The sequence below is a fragment of the Pipra filicauda genome, unplaced genomic scaffold, assembly GCF_003945595.2.
Source record: "Pipra filicauda isolate LSUMZ 115617 unplaced genomic scaffold, ASM394559v2 scaffold88_size2543281_pilon, whole genome shotgun sequence".
Classification (NCBI taxonomy): Eukaryota; Metazoa; Chordata; class Aves; order Passeriformes; family Pipridae; genus Pipra; species Pipra filicauda.
This window is the reverse complement of record NW_024105075.1, coordinates 2081408-2100159: the sequence shown is the minus strand read 5'-3', so window position 1 is coordinate 2100159 and position 18752 is coordinate 2081408. Positions and strand designations below refer to the sequence as shown.

General features: G+C 42.0%; 1 protein-coding gene across 4 annotated transcripts; it reads right to left on the bottom strand.

The window, feature by feature from the left end:
* Nucleotides 1-4: 4 nt before the first annotated feature.
* On the bottom strand, nt 5-17509 carry CDCA7L (cell division cycle associated 7 like). Of its 4 annotated transcripts, none has more exons than XM_039390926.1 (10): nt 17450-17509; nt 11515-11661; nt 8146-8277; nt 7339-7683; nt 6200-6274; nt 4565-4747; nt 3309-3443; nt 2360-2509; nt 1214-1360; nt 5-860 (listed from the first exon to the last, which is right to left on the bottom strand). In XM_039390926.1, exons 1-10 carry the CDS (start codon nt 17507-17509, stop codon nt 837-839), a joined length of 1398 nt encoding a protein of 465 aa, XP_039246860.1. In that variant the 3' UTR covers nt 5-836. The 4 variants fall into 4 exon arrangements, with proteins under 4 accessions (XP_039246860.1, XP_027594236.1, XP_039246861.1 ...); XM_027738435.2 differs by having other exon boundaries at nt 1214-1350; XM_039390927.1 differs by having other exon boundaries at nt 3309-3440.
* Nucleotides 17510-18752: the final 1243 nt, after the last annotated feature.

Below are 18752 nucleotides of genomic sequence, written 5' to 3'. Positions count from 1 at the left end.
GCAATACAGGCATGTTGCATTTAAACAAAGTTGTTCAAAAGCCTGGTTGTACAAATGAAAAAACCTCTAAGTATGAACTGTAAGCAAAAAAAAAATTAATCCTGAACTCTGATTTAGACCAGATGGTTCAGGCAGCAGATGCACTACACAAAAACTGCTGGTTTTACTGGGATGATGTTTAAAATTTTATTTTATATTTTTAAAGAAATACTCTTCTAGTTTCATGTTTCTGTGAATAATTGCACTTTGAAATAAAATAAAAAAAACAATCATCCTCCCACTGGTCGATTGCATCAGCTTTGGTTGGAATATAATGGCATCAAATGAAAGTACACTTTCCTTCTTTGCAGGGACAAGTTCCATAAACCACAGGTGGATTAACAGGTTCAGAAAGCAAGGGTTGGAAAACTGAATCTTTAAGGTCAAGTTGGTAGACAAGGGTGTTTTGTTTCTTTAAAGATACGGATGCTTTGAAGGTAGTTGTTAAACATCCTTTCTGCAAACTTGCACAATTATATAAATAAAAATATTGCTCAAACTGATCAAGTTCTCTATCACGTGCTTGGGTAGCTCTATTAAAAATTAACCACTCAAGGTTCAAGAGTGCCACTTCACTTAACCTATAGGTCTGTGCATGTAGATTTCTCTACCAAAACATTTTCCTGAGAGATCTTTTGCATAAGACCACATCAATCAAAAAGTTCCCAACACAGAAATGAATGTACTATACACAACAATTCTATCTTATATAAAACGGAGTAATAAACTTTTGAAGTCAAAATTTTTCAACATATTAACCAGTTGCAGGCACAGCTTGAGCTCAGTGTTGTCAATTGTCATCCGCCAGTTGTTTTTGTAAACTAGGAGACATGAGAAAACAATGTTAGTGCTTTTTAGGAAACTCAGGTTCCCCATAAACAACAGTTTCCATTACTGAAGATGACAACTTCCAAAACAGCACTTCTATACGCTTCAAGGAACCAGTAGGGATTTCAAAATAGGCAAAAGCATTTCAATTTCTTAAGCAAAACAGTTGTTTACACAGACAGTATGACTTACTTCAAAGAAGCCGATTTCAGCCTAGGAAAAATTCTGAAGTCCAAGAGACTTCATTTGCATAGGTGCGGGATCTGCCCCAGGGCACAAGAAGTCAAGTGTAATTTAAGGGGCTACAACAGTTTAACAAGGAATGACTACTGAGCATGACCCTCACCTTTCCAGGTACTCCTTGACATTGTTGTAACCGTAGAACTTGGCCAGGTGGATGAGCATGCCGGTGGCACAGCGCCCGTCCCGCCGGCGGCAGTAGCTGCAGTTGCACACCCCACGACAAGGAGGACAGATCCAGGCCTGCAAGGGCATGAATGTGGGACAGGGGGTAAAAGCAAGCTATGAGCAAGGTTATATTGGCCTTCCCGTTGCTCAGACAAACATAAGTATGGCTTCCCTACCATGTGACTGCTCAGGGCAAGGTTTTAAAAGCCTCTATCAGCCAGGCAGTCAACCTTGTTAACAATTTCCAAATTCTGCATGATTAAAGAAATCATTAAATGCTTTAATGCTTACTCTGAAGCCTCAGGTTCTCTAATGTGCTCAGTATTGATTTTCAGATAGACTGAAGTCATCTGTAATGCCTAATGATAATTCATTCTGTGCTAGGCTGACTGTAGTCAACTCCCTAGAAGAAGATGGGTACCCATTGTGACAAGTTTCTTTGGCTCTGCCTGCTGGTATAGCACGATTCCTGGAGTTGAATACCCAGCTCTTCAGAGTGATTAGTTTTCTGCTGACCTTCAGAACAGCCCAGAAGCTCATCTCTAAAACAGAGGTGGAGGAGAGGAGGTCTCAGAACAAGCCAAGCACTCTGTTCTGCCAAGAGGTTCTTTGTGTATCCACGTGCCTCATTCTCTGGCAGCAGCCTGTGCTCTCTCCTTGCTCAGTGTCTCAGGGGACAACAAAGAAAAGGGAATCAACCCTAAGACTTTTAGGGTCCTTCTCTTTTTTTCTCATATTTAAACAATGGAATCAAAAACAAGGAGCCTGCTTTCCATGCCACGTTACTGAGAGCATTAAAAAATGTGTCTGTTTTGGCATTTTTCTGAAAGTGGACGGATTCCATTTCTTAAAAGCTCTCACACTTGCCCTCCACCATCTGATAAGCAAGTGGAGCTTCAAAGCACAAAGATAGGTGGCTGGTAACCCAGGTCCAGCACTTTCCACTTGAGTTCTAAACAAAATCAGTGTCAGTCATAACAGTACTACAGATCTTCTCATGGCAAAGAAGTTTAAACACATCAGGTTACCATGAGTATATATTGTTCATTATACTTTTGTTCCAAGCCCAAAAAATGATACTTACTGGATCAAGCAGAGCTGATTTCACATCTTCACCGTATCGATTTCGAAGACACGGTCCACAAAACTGCCCTCTTACTCCTCCACAGCCCTGGTTGCGACAGATTGTCTTTGTATCTGTTGTCTTTTGTCGACACTGGTGGCAAGTGCTACCCTAAAAGGGGAAAGGAGGAGAAACATCCTAGGACATCTTAAATGCTCAATGACCAACTTTCCTAACAATAAGCACAAATTTCAAACCGAAGTCAAATTCAGCAACGAAAATCTTAGTAAGTTCTATTATTATGATAAATCATATAGCAATGGTAGGAATTTTACAGAGACAGCGTCCAGCTTCAGTTAGTTGCGTTGGAAGTCTCAAATTACATGAGCCTCATGTTGCAGTTCTGATCCTTTCTTCTAACTAAGAAAAAGCTAGAACTATTCAGAAAATGACCTTATGACTCATCTCTGCCAATACAATGAAATACATAGTAAGCTGATCTTTATGACAATCAATAGCCAAATCCAGTGAAAGAAAGGAAGGAGAAGTTCCATCAAGAACTTTGGAAACTACCCAACCTGTACAGAAATGTGATTTCCAGGGGGTACAAGGAACATCAAGGATCACTATTATTTAATGGTACAACCAACACAACATTTATATTGAGAATGAGAGATAAAAAGGATGCCAGCTCTTCTCAGTGGTGAGTCAGAGCTATAGCAAATTTTATTTAATAGCTCTGTGGCAAGAAAGCACTTCCCTCCAGAGGCAAAAAGCTGGTGGGGTGTATCAACCAGCACGGTCAAGCCTGACAAAGCTTTCAAGGTCATGCTTGCATAACATAATAATGATGAGCTGCACTCTCTCCAGAACCTCAGGAAAGCACACCTTTCAGCAAACTCCAGTGAACTACTGAGAGACTTTTAATTTCAAGCAGACAGACAAACTGAAGAATACAGCAGCCACTTACTAGAACTTTGTCATAGATTTTGTCTCTAACAGTGACTGCAATGTTGTCCAAGTCCTCTTCAGTAATATCTTCTACTGGACGATGAGACGAGTACTTTGATGATCTCCTTCTTTTGCGCACTCCACAATCCCCCTGCTAAACAAACTCATCTCAATACCTTTTGTCTGATGTCACGAAGACTCTGTCACCAAACTTGGTAACAAATTCTTTCATTTTTAATGTGTATGCAGTCCAGAGTGGGCAGACTACAGGCTCATGCACCACTGGAAGAACAGGTAATAGTTTCCAAATTATCACTGCCTCTTTCCCTCTCCTCCCTAACTTTTTCTCTACTACTTTTTTATTAATTCTGTCTCAGTGTTCTTCCTTTCCATCATTACTACTTCTACTTCCATACATCCCTGACATGACTTCTGCTAACTTTTTTTCTTTGCATTCCCTGCACTCCTCCACTGTAACCCTTCATACTCCATTTCTTCCCTCTCAAAATAAGAAACTATGATCATATGCCTTCCCGTGCTTTCCTCCTTCAATCTCCTTGCATACTCTCTGATTGCTTTCTCCAATGACAATGTCTAATGCCCTGCAAAAAACCCTCTACCGAAGTTTTAGGTTAGCCCTGCATACCCAGGCCTCCCTTTTCTTACTATTCTCTTTGTTATTTGGAAGAGAGTACTCCACTCACTATTAAGTGCTCTTTTTTCATTCCAAATATCCTTCCCTTTGACCCGTATTCATGGATAAATCTTATCTGATTCTTAGCCTTCCCCATACCTGTCTCTTAAGATCTCATTTGTCCTTCACTCTAAGATTGGCTCTGTTCTGTCCAAAACAGTCATTTGCCTGCTCAGGTTCTCATTCAGTGCTACTCCACTTTTTCTAATAGCCAAGTTCCCTCTATAATGCTTCAGCTATGCCCAGCACTCTTTCCTACAAGCAGAACTGGTATCCAGTCTGTGTGGATGCACACTTAAAGTGTCTTCCTTATAAGGGCTTGGAATTTTCAGATAATGAATAAATAACAGACTGTAAGTAAACTGCTTTGTTACGCTTGGACAACACAGGTCACAAGCAGAGCCCACTTAACAGGTGAAAGATGAGGCAGAAAGGCCTGGAGATAACTTTTTCTGTAGCTAATCCCAACCAAAGATTCTCAATAACTTTCTGTAAGATGTGATGTCTGGTCTAAGTGCTGGCCAACAATTTAAATGTTTCCTAATTCCTGACTACTGGAGATATCAAAGTCTGGCAAATACCACACTGAGTCTCTTCAAGAGGTTTTGTTGCCTATAGCTACGGATATGTTCTGCAAATTTGACAGCCGACACAGTAAATTTTTCCAAGGCAAATTTTTCTGGTGGACGGGCATTTCTGGTTGGGTTCATTCGACGTGCTATCTGGCCTTCAGAAAATGTCCTCCTTGGGGTTTTCTTCTGTTTCTAGAAGGGGAAGAAAATTCCAGTAACTGTCCTTTCAGTTATTCGTAGCATTAAACACCAGAAATGATCTGAAAATGTCTATACCACACTTGTAGTATCATAAATTAATCTGTTGTTCTCCCACTCCTTAATTGTTAAGCCAAACCTCACCAATTTCTAGCATTCTTAAGTATTCTCCCTACAGACTATAACCTTCTGCTCCTTTTAAAACACCACACCTTCAGGTCAAATTCTATTCCAATTAACATCATAGAACTACACCAAAAATTTAACATGTTGTCATATTAAGGTAGAAGCTAGTTCTTACTGTTCTTTGGTAGCTAAATGCTCAGATTTTCCCACAATCCGAATACACCTTTGAGGAACAATCCAAATTCTAGTTTATTTTCTTTTAAACTTTTTAAATTGAAAGGGCATTATTGAGCTGCTTCTCATGGTTCATGATTCCTAAAACTTGGAAATTCTTTAGAGGTGAAAGATATCCTCTTGATATTGTCACAGCTGGCAATTACTGCGTGACTGAATTCATGTACCATAAGTCCTGCCTGGGCACCTACCATAAGGCAGCTACTAAATCTGACAGTATAAAGAAGATGCAGAAAGCAAGTCTGCTTGCTACCATACACTTACATTTTCTTTCAAAGAAGTGAAAGACACATTACAAGGAGACAGGCTGGAAGTCAAAAATCAAGCAGATGAGGTAACTAGAATACTTCTTGTGCCCTCTCCTCTCCTCCATTAAAGGTACTAAATAAAAGTAGCAGGCTTATGTACGTATTTAAAGTATGTTTAAGTCTCTAAAACATTTAATTAAAGCTAGCAAGGTGATCCAGCCTTTCAAATTCTGTTTAACTTGGCTTCATCTTTTAATAACCACCATACCAGCATTTCTAAATGGGCTTTCCAAAGACATGGCTCTTCAGTTTTTCCTCACATCTCTTCTAATACATGTGGAAAAACACTAAAGAGAACTAGGAGGGATTGACAATCCTCTGCTTAAAGTCGAGAAAAGGCAGTTGAAACAACTACAGTCTCGTTCCAGTTTGTGTTGACATGTTTCAATTTCATGAACATTGCTCTACTGGGAAGTGTGGATTTTAGAAGAAAAGCCTGCAAGAGGGAAATGAACAGAACCTAAATCCAAAGGAAAGCAACTATTCTTCTCTGTTCCCACATACACAGACATATGTCTACCATCTCAATAGTATTTCTAGGGCAAAAAATATAAAGTAGCATCTCATCTCAGTTTTCTTATTTCTTCATAAATTAATTTATAAAATTCCATTTCCTCACATAATCTCTAGTACTTCCTGACCAATAGCAAATCTATACAAATAAAGTACCCAAACTTAAAGAAAACCAGAACAAACTTGGTCAAAGTTTCCGATTAAACACTTTAATCCTAAGTCTAACAAAAACGATTGTCACCACTAGTCAGTACCGAAAACTTACCGAAGGAGTTGAGGTGGGCGTTTTCACTGGGAACAGGTCTGGTATGGAATTCAATTCTGCCAGCAGCTGAGCAAGCTGAAATCAAGTGATGTCACATTAAAAGCTCTCTGCAACTTGCAAACAAGCAACACCTACTATCCACTCTTCACATGCACTTCAAATTGTATCTAAACATATGAACTTTCAGTGCATGAAACTTTCTGGAGGCACTTTATTTAAACGGAGCTCACAAAAGGGGTTCATTTACTCCTGAATGAGCAAAACTCTGCAATCTAGCAGTGCTAACTTCATAGCTCCCAGTAATTGTTACTAGGAACTAGAATTAGACAGAATTACATAAAATCTTGTCGAAACAGCACTAAGGGAGCACAATACAACATGGTTATGACACCCATGACCAATAACAAGAAATTCAGTTCATATGACAGGAGAGAGGGAAGAAAGAAAGACAGGGTGCCCTTGGCAGAGGACAGTAAGATGTTCCCTGTAGACTGTTTTACTGAATGACTGCTGAAAGACCTGTGCTTTTTGTCAGAGAACTCAGTGTCCCCTTAAGCAGTGCAGATACAACCAGAGACATGGGTACACTGAGCCCCACTGGCAGTTCCTGTAACCACAGCACATGCAGCATCAGAAGCACTTCAGCAGGATGATCTTTTGCACTATGTAGATGTCCTGGAGGTACATTACCACAGCAGTGCAAAAATTACATTTATGATCCTTAGCAGTTTCTACCTGGCTTTCCAATCAATAACTGCAGCAGATCTGTCGTGCACTAACAAAAAGCAGAAAATCTATTGTGCAAATGACACCATGAAACACCTGAAGGGATCAGCTGTTTTTCTGACATGTTCTAAATGTAAGGCCACAAAACTTGGGCATCTGTAACTTTGTTCACATCCTCATTAAAAATGCTTGGTTCAACTCTGGTTTTAAACTTGACCAGCCTAGTCCTACTTGAGGCTATTTTAGAAGTAAATGTCTGAGTGCTGAAAGACCTGTAGGGTTTTCCCAGGTAGAAAAATTCACCGTAAGATTTTCCCAGCATAGCACCAACAGGGACCCCAAAAATCAAATATGCTGAAGCTAAGTAATTGCATGTAAACGTCAGAGAACAAAACAGCACTCGTAAGTCTTACCATGGCTTTATTTTCTTTTATATTTATGGCTCTCTTAATCATTGCACTGGAAGTTTCCTCCTGTGTTTCTTTAATGTCTTCTTCAGACTCTGAAGTGGAGCCCTCTAGTTTGTCTGACCACTTGCAGTTTATTTCTCTTGAAAGAGGTGTGAGGGATTCACTGTCCTTTACAGGTAAGTCAGACAAAGACTGTTCAGGCACTTTCTTCTCAGATGACTTTCTGGTGGGAAACTGCAAAGCAACACGAAGGCCAAAGCTTCTTCTCTTGGGGGAAACTTCCTCCTTTTCTTCCTCATTACCCAATAAATTAGGGCATTCTTCATCACTCAGGTCTGACTCCACCGTCTAGAGGCAGGAAGAATCCCATGTTACATTACTGGCTGTGACACAATAAAAGTAATTTTTAAATCACTAGTTCTAGACAGCAGTCTCAGCACCCAAAGACAGCATCATAAATTCACCTAAATCAACAAATTTTTAAAAGTTCATGGTACACGACTTCTTCCTGTGCAGAGATCAATACAAAATCTACCTATTAATATAGTCTGGGATACAGACATGGCTGTCTCCAGAGGAAGAATCTTGCCTAGCACAGTCAGTCTGCAAGCAGGGGAAGAAGTTCTCATTTCTAATATGTGATGCTACATTAAATAAATCTCTTTTAAGGTAACACATTTAAATTCAGGATGAAGAAAGAACATCACAGTGTTATCAGAAAAATTCCTACTAGAACAGGAGGTTTACACAGAAGAGACAGGAACAAAGAAGTCAACATATACATTGACGTGTAGGTGTGACTGCCTTTACCAGAACTTCTTTCTTGTTCACATGCACCTCATTTGAAGCAAAGCCTTCAAATGCTTCTGTTTCAGAGTCTGTGTCTTCAGTGAAAATCCTCCGCAGTTCTTCAGTGAGGTATCTGGACTGAAATCGGCCTCCCTGCAAAAATAGCAGCCAGTAGCTGTGAGAGACAGATACAGAGTAGTCACACAGCCACAGTAAACCAGTTTTGAGGTTCAAGCCGGTATCAATTCAGTGGCATAAACTGTGAAAGCACTTAGCAGGCAGAGCCTGTCAAAACTAAAAAAGAAAGACAACATTCAGTTTCAGCATTGAGTTATTTTAACCCAGAAAGATTTTTTTTCCCCTCATTTTGAGCCCAGGGCTTTAACTGAGCTGTTTCTTGTGGGGGAAACTTTCTTCTTCGTCTCTTCCTCCCCTTCTTCATTACTACCCAAAAAAACATAAACTATCAGTTGTCTTAGGAGTAAATTATCATGTTGTTTTGCATGTTTTCTTCTGCATGTAAAAAACCCGGCCTTGAATAAAAGAAGATACAAACCACAATTACAGAAAGAAAGAGCCCTCCTTTTTTGACATTGCAGTAAAACAACTACCTCCTCTAGGCTTGCTGCAGCAGTACAGGCTCCTGGAGATGGGAGTCTGCTCCTCCTCACACTGTTACACCGTCACTGAACTGCCAGATACCAACACAAATCCACAGAGCTTCAAACAACCTGACTAACATCCCTCCACCTTTCAATTGCTCAACTCTCTTTTTGGTGCACTTTATTATTCACACATGTTCTAGGGCAGACAGATCCTAAATTTCTGCCTACAGACCAGGAAGTAAAAAGATCTTATGAAAACATTCTTCACGATATGCACATTACATACCAGTTAAACACAACACTTTTACTAAATCAGAAATGTATTTCCATACTTCCAGTCAGAACTAGTAGAAGACCATCTTGTCAACTTCTCTGTTAGTCTCCCAAAAGATTTGTTCACATGTTCACACCACACCTGCCCCTTGAAAGTCAGAAACATGTAAGTTTGTTTCCCCAATTTTCCTCTGCTATTTCTTCCTCCCACATGAAAAACAAAAATTACCTTTAATACAATGCACTTGATAAATATCTTTATTCTTCCTTTCAATTCCCTCCCTTCCCAGACTTTAATTACACACTTCTTTACATTAATATCTGGTGAAAAACTTAGAGGGGGCTGGGCGGGGGGGCAGGGGGGTGCTACTGCATATGTTCTTTCTTTACACTTAAAACATCTACAAATTATTATGGATAATTGGAATGAGTTTTCTCTGAGCAAAATTACTTCATTCTTTTGATGTTGATAGCTGCAGTGCAGCTGCTTGAGAAAGGAACAAACACAATAGGGAAGTTACTTAAAAGTTGAATTACATTTCTTGAAGGGAAACTGATGTTTTTATGCATTCTATGTTTTCATGAAATTCCACAATGAAGTTCTGAGGGGAGGAATATGCTGTTTGTTAGCTAAAGTAACTAAAAATAACACATGTAGAGCTATGCTGTTGCATCTATGAAGAACTGTCTATACAAGGTAAAATACATATCAGGGATACCTATAGAAGAAATGGTGGAAGCTCAGCAGAAATGCAGAGATTATGGGAGCAGGACTTCAGAAAGCTCTGAGGAAAAGCAGGCACACAGAGGTCATTACTTGTTAACTCATTTATGCATCAGATCCAAGAGAACAACTGATGCACTGACATTCCATTCATCACCTCAGCAGAGCAGCTACCTTGCCTCCTCTCACAATAATGGCAGAATTTTTCTGAACATCCCATCATTTTGCCCCTCACGCCAAAACCTTTTCGTTTCCTGCACAGGTACCTATAGTCTTTTGCAGCAACAGTGGTGTTTAGCATCATAAACTCCAGATGATGCTCATCCTGATGAAGGGCCCTGATGCACAAGGACTGCAGATTATGTTACAATTGGATGGAACTCAGGATATTTTTATTATAGCATTTAGAGGTAAAGGAGTTAAATTCAACACTGATGGACATTTAAAGTAATTCTCAGCCCAAGGGAAACACAGGCATGGTGAAGAAGGAGGTTGCAGTGCCAGCTGGAAATTTGGAACAAGTCTCAGTGGGATTCTCAGTAACACACGTTAAAGCAGCAGTAGCATTTTTCATCAGAGGATTTTAAAAAGCTTTTTCAGCAAAGACCGTTATCATAATCTTCATTTCACAAGTTGGGAAACCAAAGGAGAGAGAAGTAAAGTAAGCTGTCTGCAGTCCCCAAGCAGGCAGCAGAAGCTCAGGTTCCCACACAAGGCTTCCTCTCCACCACCACCTCTCCCCAGTGATCCTTTCTGATGCTCCACACAAAGCCACAAATACAAGAGTAAGCTACCTCCCAGTTTTATGAAGTTATCAGTACTGCTGTCTAGCAACAAGATTACAAACCAATTTAGACCCAGTATATTTCACTACATTTTAGCCATCATCTTTCTCCATACACAAAGACACTGGCTCTACCCCCAAAAGGTTTCTGCACTCATTTGTCTATAAAGGTCCAGAAACAGCACATACTCCTACAAGCCTTGTTCTGTCTGTTTCATTTGCTAACACTAATCATCTTCCTTGCCATCAGCACCTCTTAACCAAGTACTGACCTGATGGACTAGGAAAAGAAAAGGCATTTTTAATTTTCTTATTAATCAAACAGAGGAACCTTTTTGAGAGTACAAACGACAAAGGTATCTTGTAATACATTAATCCCATGTCTATCAAATATAGGTTCCTAAAAGCCTAAAAACTAAATTTTTGTGCAGCCAAGACAGCATACCAGTTGTATTCCTTTCTTGTGAATTCAGCTGCTACCTCCAGCTACAAAATCAGAGAAGGAAAAATATCAAATCATTGTACTGATCCAAGTTCCTTCATCATCAATAGAGCAGAGAACCAGCAAATCACACTATCACAGCAGAAGCTGATGGTTTCTGTGGGTCACCACTATTAAAACATGATTTAGTACAGAAACAGCACTGAGATAAATTTCTGGAAGAAATACCTTGAAGTCTGCATACTCACAAATGGCCATCCAGTATCATGCATTTCCACTGCCTTAGGTATCCAGAGCACACCAGCCCACAACGGTAATTCTATCTTTCCAATTTCACTTAAACTCACCTTCTAATGAAACCCATTTTCTTTTTCATATTATTATGTTTTCAAAAACCATCATTAAATCCTAAAAGGATAGCAAGTTTGTTTACATTTATTTTTAATATGAGAACTCCAACTTATGAGTTGTTGTGTGAGTTAGGCTTCACACAGCTTTGACACAGGCTCAGAGTACTACTGCACCCAAAGGCCATAACTGGACCATGGCAATCCATTCCTACCTTTTTTCCAGACTCCAGGGAATCAAAACTAGCATAGCTGTTCTCTGACAACAAGTTCTGTCTGGAAGCATCATCTTGGAACCCTGGAAAATCTTCATTGCCGCTGGGGGCATTAAAAATGTTGGCCACATCCTTGGGTATCTGTTTCTGATTCAAAACAAGACAGAAGATAAGAGTCAGATGTGCCAGCTTAACAGGAAGACTCAAACTGGCAACAGTACAACTTATTTTTGTACTCCCGTGCAAGTACAAATCTGTATCACAAAATATGCTATGTGTAAATTGTACCTCATTTAGCCAAACTCCAGGAAAATTCTGTATAGACTGTTTTAATCCGTAAATAGAAACTCAAGATCTGGGGCGAGAAAGGGGATGCGATAGGTAGGGTGTTTAACTCCATGGGAAAGTACTTCTCAGACATAAAAATACATGGTGAGAGGACAGTTCCTCATCTAAAGGAGTTTTTCTCCAGCCCTGAATGTTCAACAGAACATCACTGAGATGAAGTTCAAAATCAAGAGCAGTCTGCCCTTTTCCGCTGTCACAGACAACGAAGGTTGCTCATAGAGGCCCCCATATAATCATTACTTTTTATTATTCTTTTATCTTTTTTAAAATTTAGTTGTGCCAAAGTGAAGGACCCAAAGGAGGCTCATTCTCCAAAAATAATGTTGCTGAAATAAGTTCCACCTCCATTACAAGAACAAGCAGTAACTTGACCAAAGTATCACTCTCTGAAATAAGCTACAGTAACGTGGGAACATGGGCCCAGTTTTATTCTGCTGAAGTCATGCTGTCCATACTTGAACCCCTTTGGATACTTCCTCACCCCCACCTCCTACAGCCAACAGCCAGAATCCGCTGCTGTGATGGAATTCACTCAGAACAGAGAAGTGTTAAAAATGAAGCATTATGCATTTTAATGGAAAAACATACTAGGAGCTATGCGCCTCGCTGCTATGAATAAATTGCTTCCAGGAGCCACTGCATTAGTTCTTGTGCTAATGTACAGCTGAGTTAGCCACTGCTGTGATTACTGTATGCCTAATTTCTTCTTCTTCATCTATTGCTTCTGCATCTGCACCAGAGGAGTCATTATGGGGGTGTAATTACTGATTTTGATCCAAAAAAACCATAAACTCTTTCCCTGTAGAAGACTTTTTTTTAAATCTTTTATGCATTCCCAAGTACTAAGGTACTAGTATTGATTTAAGTAACTTACTGCAGAACTTCAAAGTTTTAGTTTGTGACTTGCTCCCCATAGCCTGCCTACGAAGAATCTCATTCAGTTATTGATGAGTCCCCATTTTACCAAAAGAGCTTAAGGTAATAATAGACAAACCTGATGCATACAAGGTGGGTGCACTTCAGAAGTCTAAAAAGAGCATCCTCACCATGAAGCTTGCTTATCAACACTATTTCCACAGCTGAAATTCTGCGTTTCTACACCCAAAATCACAAGTCAAGTTTATTCCCAGCAGAAGTCCACTGCCATCAGCAGACTGACATCAAAGACAAGCATGCACCAAACAGCTCTGCCATGATGGGTTTGTTTGCTGTCATTTATTGTGTAGTCCTGGAAGCCACTGGTATTTTCATTTTTAACTTTCAGTACACAAATAACTTTTCAACTACATTCTGAAACTGATTTTCAATCAGCATCAGAGCCTAGCATTTTAACTTTGTCAACAAATTAGTATATACAAAGAAAGTAAATACATATATGCCTAAACACAAATGTCAAAATATTTATCTATTCTAAACACCTGGATGACACAGAACATTTTTGCCATTAAATCCCTTAAAAAGGCAAGAAGGCAAAGAGGTGATGAACGTTCCAAGTTTGCTCAGGGAAAATATTTCAACATGAACAGACCACACGTTCAGATACAACGGTCTGCTGCAATGTTGCAGATGTGAGAAGTAATGTCTTTTAAAGATACACGCTACAACGGATAAATACCAACAGTCTAGCAAAAGCTGGAAATAATTCACAGCTGCTGAAAAAGTCAGTTTTATTTCTAATAGGAGATTTCATACCTACTGAACTCATTTATTTTTGCACATAAAACACAGTTAATTGTTTAAAACTCCCGAAAGGTACTTTTCAAAAACAAACCTTCCCAGCTACAAACAGCACACAATCCAAAAACTGCCAGAATAATCAATCCTATGTTTTTTCAGCAGAAGTCCAAAGTTCAAGACATCCCCATCTCTCAGTTCTCCCTTCTCCAAATTTGACAAAATACCACCAGTACATCCAGGAGCACACTCAGATGTCTCGGACTGCGCGGAGTTACCATTCCCACAGAACCATGAGTAGGCAGTTCATGTGTGCCTGCGGAGGTTGGCAGGGCTGTCACCAAGGGCCAAGGCTGACAGAGACAGAAAATGAGGCCAGGAGGGTTGTCAGATCTGTTTCAATCACGAGTGATTGGAAAAGGAAGGCACCTGAGGTCCCCAGCTGTCACAAGAACATTTTTCCAAGCACTATTCCCATGAATTCCGCCTGTCTTGTTAGGCAAGGAAAAAAAGACAAGCCTGAGGTGAGCTGTTTTACTTTCCACATCAACAGGAAGAATTCTCATGTTTCAAGTGAAAAAGCAACTTTCCTGATACCAAAGCCAGAAAACATGCAACTTGCCCTTCTGTAGGCTGCAAGGAGAGAACACTTGCCTGCATGCACATTCACAGATTTTGTGGGAAGCATCAGCTATTTCTATGCCATTGACTAACATATTTGAGTTTTTTAAGAATTATTTGTATGCAACACTTTCCTTGTCGATTGTGACACTAACACATTCTTCTCTAACAGTGATGTATCAGAAGAACATACAGTACGAGAAAGCAGGGCTAGATGTAATTCTCTTATTTTTGCTCCTACCACGAAAAAAAAACCCATCAGTTGGGCTGTGTTCCCTTATTCAAGTTTGCACAATGTATTCCTATTCAAAGCAGAGGACAGACAATTTCAACCATGTTCAAATTTAGTCAAACTGAAATAATTCCAGTCTAACCCCAAACAGATGCTCACACAAACCAAATCTGTGCGAAGTCACACCTTCAACATGCATTGGAAAGCCTCTTAAGTTGTCCCAGGTTCAGCACAGAGGCAAGCTCAAGGCATGCCACCTAAGGGTTACAGGCACTGCATTTGGCTCATACCCCAAAATAACAACCGAACAGGGAAGCATTCCAAGGTTGACAATTCTAAGCAGCACTACAAGAATAGAGGGCCCCAGCCAAAATGTCAATAGGTGCCAAACCAGTAAACCAAAACTGAAGTCAAGATCCTGGTTTTTCCACTGAAATCATAAAGGCGAACAGCATTGCAAAAGTTTAATTTTAGGCATCATACAAATGTGTGAAAGATGTGGAAGGCAAAGAGTCCCTTACTACAGCACAAAAGAATCACACAACTGGATGCACAGTCAACAGGACTGTCAACACCATAACCAGCCTGAGACTCAAGGGCAACAATGAAATTTAGGAAGGCAAGGAAGATCCTAGATGATCTTCACAATTTCTCAACAGCATTAGACCACAAACCCCTGAAACTTTCTGGATAGTGAAATATATTCCTGGCACAAGTGGCAGGAGGTTGAAAGGCAAGCGAGTGTTCAGAAAAAAAAAGGAACAAGTGACAGAATGAGCAGTCATCACCCACTTTTATGATCTTTGCAGACATAATGTGATTCCAGTGAAGGTGAAGATGGATTATGCCTGAGCCTGTAAATCTGTCACAGCAGTAACTCCTGGGATTTCCATGGTGCCCCCGAAAAAGTTCTGGCAATTTCACCTCAGACAACCTACTGCTAAATCCAAGTAAATTCTGCTATAGTCAGAACAGTGGCATAGAGTTTCTATGTTGCCTTATTTAAACTGATAAGCTAATGCCTATCAAGCTACTTTATCCTAAAGTAAGGAACTTCCAACTATCATAATCATATGGTGAGCCATTTAAAATGCCACCGTCCATAGGCAATACCTGCCTAAAAACTATTTCCTACTTTTCAAAAACGCTGATAATACTGTGAATATCAGCATGCTGTCATATGAACACAGTTCAAACACTGTCAACTGCTACTGTTCCTTTGTACTATCTAATCTCTCATCGATTCAAACAGTTGTAACAGCTATTTCTGAATTAATTTTGCATAATTCAAGAGCATCCTTTTCATCTATGGTGATGCCTAATTACTTTCCAAGCCCTGGCGTTCCAAGGAAAACGCTTTTGTACAGTACCACAGGCATACTACACATCCCTGCTCTGTGTCTCAATTATTGGTGTCCAGTCTTTTTGGGTGCAAGTGCTTTGTCAGCCAGCCTCCCTTTAACAAGTTCTGTGTACTGAAACTGCTGTGCAAGGACTTGGTAAATTAGGCTCTGGGACGGAAATGGAACTGCAGGTATTGTGATTCAAAACAACTTTGTACTGTTGACTTCTTTAGCAATTGTTTTCAATGGGGGCACATACAAGTTAACGTGCCTGTCAGCAGACAGTATGTGACTTCAGAGGCAAGGAAACCTTTGCCACCATATCCTTCTGGCCCAGGCAGAGCTGAACTCACTGCTCACCATTGTATCACAAAGACGAGGCAGAGCCAGCACAAGGCTGCACTCAGACAAGAATGAACTCCCATGAGAAACAGGAAAGCACCAAAAACAGACCGGGTCTTTTGCTAAGCCTTAAAAGAAACATGTGCAGCCTTTTAGCTCTGCACTGGAAAGGTGACTAGCAGATGGTAAGAACCTCTTGTTCCAGCACCCGAGGTGAGAAGTGAAGTGCTATTTGCTTCTATTGTCAACCAGGTTTTTCCCAAACTGTTTTATAGCCTCTTATCTTCACATTGACAATGAGGGGCCTGAGGTCATACACAGGTAGAAGGTTTACAAAGTCTTTGACAGGGCAGAGGTCCTATGTTCCGAGGGTCTCTAGTACACTCTTGTCCCACAGAAACCCATATAAAGCCCTAACTTTCCATCATCAAGAGCTGAGATTCTGACTTTCCCCTCACTCCTTCCCACCACCTGGGAAGCTCACCATGACTGAAGGGAAGTCAATTTAGAGTACATATAAGGAGAACAGTAAAACACTGGAACAGGTTGTCTAGAGAGCTGGTGGATGCCCCATCCCTGGAAACATTCAAAGTCAGGTTGGATAGAGGTCTGAGCAAGCTGATCTAGTTGCTCAGAGCAACTCATTCGACGGCGGGGGGCTGATTAGATGAGGTCCCTCCCAACCCAAACTATTCTGTGAATCCACAGCTACGCCTCCTCCTAAGATGTGAAGCGCACACCAGCCTGGCGCACCCAAGAAGGCGCCAGGCTCGGACCAGACCGCAGCCAGCGGAACCACGCCTGTGTTTGTCCCGAACCCTCCAGCCTCACCAATACTTACATGCGTGTTTGCGGTGGCATCGCGGTGTTTCAACACCAACAACAAAAAAGCGGCCAGAATTAAAAATAAATATACTAATTAGCTATTTCTAAAGTGGCATCCCCAGGCTCACAGAGACTAACTAACTAACAGAGCTCCTCCACATCAGCCTTTATTAGAGCCGCCGCAGATCCCAGCACCGCTGCAGCTGCCCCACGCCGGTGCTGAGCCCCTCGGGCGGTTTCCACCCTCTTCCCGGCCTTTTACAAGCCCGGAGCCGTCGCGCCACGTGGAGGGCGCCCAGCGGGACCGCGGCTGCCGCGCCGGTCGGGACCGCGAGCACCGGGCGGGGGCGGCGCGGGGGGCCGGGGGCGCTGCCCCGCCGATGCCCGCCCCCCGTCCGGGTGCTGAGGGGCAGCGCCTCCGACCCCCCGCGCCGCGGTCAGCGGACAAAGGCCGCCGCTGTCCCGGGAAGGCGGAAAGCTGCCGGGCCGGCTCCCTTCCCCGCCGCCCGACCCTGCTGCCCCGCTCCGCGCAGCCCGCGGGCCGCCTCACCGTGCCGCGGGTCCGCGCTGCCGCCGCCCCCCGCCGCCGCCGCCGGCCCCTCCGCGCCATGGCCGCCCGCGCTGCCGCGGGAGGAGGAAGGGGACGGAGGAGGGAGGAGGAGCGGGGGGCGGTGGCGGGGTGGAGCCGCCCGGCGGCGGCGGGAAAGGCGGGATGGGGACGGGGCACCTTGTGTAGCCTGACTGGGGATGGGGAAGTGCCGTCTGGATGCTGCTGCGGAGCCCTTGGTGGTGCAGGCGCTCCCCCCGCGGCACCCGGCATCGTCCGTTCTTTCATACACACGCGTCGCAGTTAGTCTGAAAGGAGCGGTCTTTGCCTTGGGGGAATAAATAGGCTTTCATCCTCCAAATAATTTAAACTGTTAATTTAGTACAAGCGAGAAGTGTAAGCCTCTTGAAAACCTCTAAAAAGAGGAAGAATGCAAATGATGTAGCTTTAGAATCGTGAGGGTTGGAAAAGACCTCTAATATTATCAAATCCAACCATTAACCCAGCACACATGATCACCAACCCATGGCCCCAAGTGCCACATCCACGCTATTTTTGAACACTTTTGGGGATGTGATTCCACCACTTCCCTGGGCAGTCTGTTCCAAAGCCTGATCCCTCTCTAAGGGAAGAAATTTTTCCTAATATGCAATCTAAACCTCCCTGGCAGAATCTGAGGCCATTTCGCCTTCTCCTATGGCTTGTTCCTTGTGAGAAGAGACCGACCCCCACCCTGCTACAACCTCCTTTTGGGTAGCTTCAGAGAGCAATCAGGTCTCCCCTGAGCCTCCTTTTCTCCTGTCTAAACAAGCCCAGTTCTCTCAGCCGGTCCTCATCAGGCTTGTGCTCCAGACCCTTCCAGAAATAGGAGAGCAATTCAAGACAGGATAAGGTCTGAGGGTTTGTTTCACACCCAGGTTTCTGTCTAGCAGCAGATGGGTGATCTTCCACAAGCCCTCTAGTCTGGATAGTTGGACCAGAACAGCAAGAAATTCACTTGCTTACGTAACCTGGCTGAAATAAACTCCTGATAACTACCTTTATTGTTTTTAATTGATAAAATCAAATCAGAGGAACCAACTGTGCTACTCTGTAGCTTGCCTTCAAACTCGATTGTGAATTACTCATGCTAATAATAAATTCAGATTGTTTTGACTATTTAAATACCTTCTGGATGACATAGAATTAAAAGTTATATATATGTGTTCATTTAGGGGAGCGCTTCAAAATGTGCTGTGCAGTCTGCCTACTACAATGAGTTCCCAGGTCTGACTAGGTCTTTTAAATACTCTGCTGTAATTATTGA